General features: G+C 34.7%; 1 protein-coding gene across 1 annotated transcript in view; it reads right to left on the reverse strand.

Moving 5' to 3' along the window:
- Positions 1-5508: 5508 nt before the first annotated feature.
- LOC107282944 (cadherin-18) overlaps positions 5509-6742 on the reverse strand; it is a 64628-nt gene continuing 63394 nt past the window's right edge. Inside the window, exon 8 of the mRNA XM_015810781.1 lies at positions 5509-6123. Within this exon, the coding sequence (XP_015666267.1) occupies positions 5633-6123 (491 nt within the window). The 3' untranslated portion in view covers positions 5509-5632. The remainder of the gene's footprint in view (positions 6124-6742) is intronic.

Raw genomic sequence — 6742 nt, forward strand, 5'->3', positions numbered from 1 at the left:
CAATATGGTAGCTTAGTTTTTCAGTTACAGTTCTCACGCCATTAACTAATATTTGTTTTTAATCTCCTTATATTGATGCTATAAGCCACGGTATGCATTAATATATTGCAGGCAAGAAAGCAAACCAATGGATCATGAAAATTTTAACCCAGAGTTCTCACTTGAGGCACAAATGACCGGGATCACATTATTCTAGTTTAGGTATTGTACATTACGCAAAGACCAAGCTCTCTGGAAAAGGCTCTAATACTGGGAAAGATGGAAGGGGAAAAAAAAGAAGAATACAGTCAGCAATGAGGTGAGTGAACTCAGTGGTGACAGATGCACTGTTGGAAGAGCTGAGGTTAGAGAAAGATCAAACACAGAGAAAATCTATCCATGTGGTTGCTAAGAGTTGACCATTACTTAATCAAATCACCCAGGAAACAATGTAAGCATATAGCCAGAGAAATCTCTTTAAAGTTTAAATGCAACACAATCTTTCTCCAACAGTGATCACCCAGTTGGGAATTGTTAAATGTATATTATAAATGGGAGTTTTGTTCCCTCATAAAATGTATTTCCAAACAATACAAATATGAATCAACTGTAGCAAAAATATGTTTTTACAATTGTTTGATATGATTCTCAGCATTATGACTATTATTATTTTATATGGCAATCCAAAACCATTATGTATAGTAGAATCTGTCCTTTCAACCACTCATATATCACAACGTTTTGAAAAACAGACCGCACTTATGAATTGCATAACTGTCATGTGTGCATGGAAGGTTTCTATATATTCAAAATTACACGAGTGATGGCTTCAAATCTATCAAAAAAAATATACCTTTTTAAGATAGCAATATCACAATTGAACTCTATAACACAACAGTAGTGACCAATTTTGACAGACAAATCAGAACATAATTTTGTATTTTGGACAGTGTCTTCAATTTTACCTTATATCCATTATGATGCTATTCTAAATAATACCCTTAATCAGAGCTTACAATCTTCTTAGTTGTAAATGGGATATTGTAAAATTCGTTGGCCACATTTTTTTTAAAAAAAGTAATGAAATCCTACTGAAATTAATGAGGTATAATCTGGTTGGAGCTAGTACATCCAGTTTGTAAATTCTACCTTTGAATTTGGCTTCCTGTTCCTTCCTAGCTATTTCTGACCTTTATTCCTAACTTACATGTGTATACTGCATATTCATGATTTTGTATGACTTAGTGTTTAAGGCTGCTTTGAACATGGCTTTAGCAGTATGAAGCATTTTGGGATGCTGCTGCTGTTATTATATTATTATTGTTATCCTTGAAATGGTGATAATGTTTGGGGGTGGCATTCTTTTTTACAAGACCGGTGCATCAAAATCTCATTTTAATGTGTGCCATTATGTATACATGAGAATGACAATAACAGCTATCTTACCTTATGTGTTAGGTATCACTGAGTCAGGTTCAACCTCCAGTGATTGCACTGGCAAATGCACATTATTTTAATGTATCTCTAGTAATTTCTTGTAACCTTTCCCAAACATTCCTATATTCTCTTTGATGTTATCTATCTAGCTTACCTGTGGCCTTTATCTACCTATTCATAGCCTTTCCCTCAAGTTCGCCAAGAACAATAATTGTTTCTCATCCATAACCTGTTCACATCAGATGCTTAAATTCTGTTTGCTGATCATCATCTCAATAAAACACTCATTCTTTTATCCAGCATTGGTTCTTGATGCCATGGGCTTAAGTCTATTTTGTCAGAACTTAAGCCAAATTAAATTGGTTTCACCTTGATCCTTATCTATCAAATATACTGATTATATTTGTAACTATATAAGCTATATTATATAAAATATATAAGCTCTATAACTGGGGCTATAGAGTTTACTGTATAAAAGTTAGAAAATTCAGTGCTATGTTTTTGAGTACACTGATGAACACATCATCTCACTGATGAACCTTTATAAACACTCTGCTAGTAAGCTGAATGGTACATCCTCAGCTTTCATAATAAGATGCCTTTCTTTAGCTATTTATGTTTGGAATAATTCCTAATTTCTACCCAGGCCTTATTTAGAGGCAAATAAAAGAGATGGGCCTCATGTCTCACCTACAGCAACTTAATATGTACAGGTCCTGCTACCGCCATCCTCAATTTCCCTGCACTAAACAGAATACAGGAAAGTACAAGATGAACCCTTTCTGAGAATTCAGAATATTGCTAAAGCATGATACCTCCCTTATTTTTTTATTTCTTATTTATGTACTGTATATATTTATTCAATTACTATTCTTGCATGTTGCCCATTCCTGAAGGCTTTAGATCAGGGGTTCTCAACCTTGGCAACTTTAAGACTTGTGGACTTCAACTCCCAGAATTCCTCAGCCAGCTTTGCTGGCTGAGGAATTCTGGGAATTGAAGTCCACAAGTCTTAAAGTTGCCAAGGTTGAGAACCCCTGATTTAGATAGCTAAGCATGAATCTCCCTCCCAACTCCAAATACATATAAACCAGGGCTGATCAATGATTTATCCCAGTGATTTCATGTAGATGTTGAAATAAATGGGCACAGAATCCCTGAGGCATACCACAAAATCGAGATCTCCAGGTAAATCTCTTTTCACACCACAACCAACTGGAATTGGCCCCTCAGTAAGGAGGAGAACCACTTTAAATAATATTCTTCACTCAAGTCCCTTGAAGGTGATCCAGAATGATGGCCTGGATGGTAGTTTTCAAAACTACCAGGAGATCAAGGAGGACCAGGATGGTTGTACTCTCCCAATTTTTCTCTCTGCAAAAGTAATCAAGAGCATATCTAACAGTATCTAGGATTGTTGGATCAAGTGAAGACTTCTTGAGCGAGAGATATAACATAGCTTCCTTCAGAGAAAAAGGAAATGCCTCCTTATCCAATGAAACATTGACACCCATTTGAATCTAATCTCCAGTCACCTCAGTAGTCATCTTGATGACTATGAGAATAAAAAAAAACCCAATGGAGAGTAGAACTTAGACTACAAAGGGCCCTATCCACTTCCCAGGGACTCACAGATTCAAGATGGAGCCTCATCATCTCCATGGATAATGTCAAAATCCAACTTTTTCGAAATGTAAATAAAAATTCAGGGTGAGGCTGACCTGCACAGCTCCATCCTGCTTATTTATTGTATTATATTCTACCCAGCCATAACTTCTATATATAGAAGTGTATTTATATTAGAGGTTTATTTTTACTTGATTACATCATCAAAAAGTAACTGTTAAAGTGCAAATATTAGTAACTAACTGAATAACTAAAAAGCTATATTGAGAAATTGCTACTTTAATTTTCTGTGAGAAAGTTAATGTAGCCTAATTCTCTAAATTATAGCAGGATATCTGAAGGACTGCATACCTCCCTTTCAGTGTCAGAAAAGACAATCTGCTGTCAGAGACCTAAGCAGCTAGTGGGTTTCTAAAAACGGAATTGAGGAAAGGAACATTACAAAGCAAACTCAAGGAACTCTTGGAATCACAAGATTTAAGACACAGTTACTCCCTCCTTATCCAGAAAAAAATAGAAAAATAAGCTATGTCATCCTAGAGCTATCATCACATTGTAGAGCAGTTAGAGAACATAGGAAGCAGAGGAACTACCACATCCCACCCAAGGTAGAAGAAGGGGGACTGCTATGGTAAACTGTGCAGCTACTGTAATAATTCAATAGGATTCAAGGCTTATATAAGCCAAAAACCTACTCATGAGAATTTTTTTTTGTATGTTTCTGAATAATCCTACTATTCTGGTTATGTCTCCCTCAAGCTAAATGTTATTCACTGTAAAATTAGTCACTTTGAGAAATTTTCAACTATGAGGGGGGAAAAAGCTAAGTTTTAATTATGAGAAATTTGGGAAACACTACTATAGGATGTACTACAGTAATGAAAATATTGATACTATCTCTCCTGATGTATCTATTTTAATTCAGTGACAGATGTTGAAAATTATGTGTTCATTCAAACAACTGCAATGTTTTGCCTCTGGTATACAGAAATTATTTCTTTATTCTGGGTAGATTAGATCTTGAAGAAATCTATAATATAGGATAGGTCTAACCAATATATTTCTGACTAAGGTGAAGTCTGTTCCTTTTCTATATGGAAAAGTCAAATGGACTAGATTGAATCTGAAGGATATAATTGAAGTGGGGCAATGCACACCACTAAAGAGGAGGAAGTAGATAAGGAAAATATGTCACATTCAACACTATCTTCCTTGTTATTCCCATTTCCAAACATCTGATCAAGATGATTGAACATAAAGATTGCTGTTTGTCATTTCAGCAAATACTGGTAATGGGAGGATTCCAGATATTGTTTAGATATCTTTTTATAGCTCCACTTTGCAATGACATAATATGAATATCTTATATTGTTGCTACTGCATTGATGCATTACATTGAGTTGACCAACTTAGCAATAAGATTTACAGAATGTGCTTTCAGATCATTTCTGATAATTCCATCTATTTAGATAATAAACTATACCAGTCTTTCCCACTTTACATTTTTCAGAGTAAAATCCCCATCAACCCCTACCCTGTCTAGGATCATTTGAATTAAAGATTATAGCATCCTGAAAAGAGCAATTTGAAAAAAATTACTCTGTTCCTATGTCAAAATATATGGAAATCCCATTATATCAAATCATGTTTACTTACATCAGGACATAATTGATGAGAGATTTCTCATCTATATTTTTTGGAAAATCCAAATAAAAATAAGACAGTATAAGCTATTGCACAGCTTAACATGTAATACATTTTCTGTAAACAAAAGAAATCCTATTCATTTCCATTGCAGAAGGAAACTAAAAGCTGTTCCCTTAAAAGAAAGAAAAAAATATCTGGCTTTAAAAAAAGACAAAATAACTACAAAATGGAAGCATGTTATCAGGCAGAAATGTTTAAGAGAGGGGAAGATTATAAATTTAAATAAGTAGCAATTTAATGCTTGCATCATTACCTTTTCAGGACAGAAAAATTGAAGGTGGCTTGTAGAAATGTTGCATTCACCAACAGTAGTCAGGTTGTTTTTTTTTTAAAGAAATCAGTTGAATATTATTAATTTTGAATGTTATCTGTCACCTGACTAGATAATTCTAGTGTCCCCTTATGAAAGAAATAAAATACCTTGGATTGAATAAAACAGGAGAAATTTACTATGCTCCCATTTAATTACCCAATAGCTCTAAGCTTACAAACAGAGCTAATTATGTAATGCCACAACCAACCAAACAGAATTAGTTCTTCCTGTAAGTAGGCCCTCTATAGACCCACTGCAATTCTGATATATTTGAGGAAATTGTAAGCATGTTGGCATTGCTTTGTTTACTTAAAATATTGTTACTATTACTGCACTACGGACTTTATTGAGCAACGAAAAATATACACAAAGGGACAAACTTTTCTTGGGGATGGAAGGGTACTTTTTTCCTCAAAATTTGACTTTCTTCAATTGAAGAACCCCATTTCAAATGAGAAAAGGGCACTTTTTTCTACAGCAACTGTGTACATCTTGAGTATATCAGTATTCAGCCATTCCAAGTTGCTCAGAGATCTAAAATGTTCCATATTTGGGGAATGATCAAGATAATTAAGTTGTTCTTTCAGATTCTATTTCTCCATAAAGTTCGGCTAGCTTCTTGAACTCTGGTCCCCAGTCACCAAGATAATTATAATCCTGGTCAGAATGTGTTGTTGCTGAATCCAAAGAGCTGATAGATCCAGCTTCTGACCTTTGACCTTCATATGCATATGTCTGTAGAGAATCATATGGGGGCACACTCGGATCAAGGTCTGCTTCAGCCAGCCTTTGCTTAATAAATTCATGAACATCTATGTTGTCAAGATGAGATGAAGTGGGATGTTTGGTTGCAGGCTTCACTTCAGGCCGAATATCCCTCCGGAATTTCAATTCTTCAGCAGCAGATGGGTTCCGCAGAGCAGTAATGTCAAAAGCTTCTGTATCCTCCTCACCTCCACCCTCATCATCATAAGTGACAACATTTTCCCGGACATCCTCCTCTGAAATTACCAGAGGCTCCTTTTTGCTGCGTTTTAAAGTGATGAACAGGACCACTATTGCTGATGAGAAAATTCAGAATAGATATTAGTAGGGATGCCAACTGGTAAGTCATTCTAGTTGACTGATTAGCTGCATTTTGGCAGAATTATCTATTATTATATTCATTTTAGTGGGTGGGGAGGGTTGGCCAAGTTATCTATTATTTTATTCATTGACTAGGCTGAAATTAATTTGTGCCTTACTGATACATCAATGTAACTTGCTCTTTGAGATAATTATAACTCCAAGATAAAATAGTATTTTCCTATCAATTAAAATGATCACAAAATATCCAAGTATGTTCTGGAATTAGATATTCAATTTCTGGGCCAGAGTTGGGCAATTTGAGGCATAATGATAAATACAGGAAAGATAAGATACTATAATATTTCTCAAGAAAAAAATGTAATAATTTCCTTTTACTGATCTATTATGGTAGCAAAAGAAGACCCACAGATATTAAAAATAAATCCCTCCTATTGATTAAATAATCCCCTTCAACCAACCTACAAATGCCTTGATTTATGAATGTACTGAAATGTTTACATTAGTAGAAATTAAACTTTGTGGCTGACAGGAAAAATGAACTCATATATTCACACTAGCATTTTACTGAAAAATTCCTTGTAAAATATAGTA

This window comes from Protobothrops mucrosquamatus, unplaced genomic scaffold (assembly GCF_001527695.2).
Source record: "Protobothrops mucrosquamatus isolate PMUCROS unplaced genomic scaffold, P.Mucros_1.0 scaffold20, whole genome shotgun sequence".
Lineage (NCBI taxonomy): Eukaryota > Metazoa > Chordata > Lepidosauria > Squamata > Viperidae > Protobothrops > Protobothrops mucrosquamatus.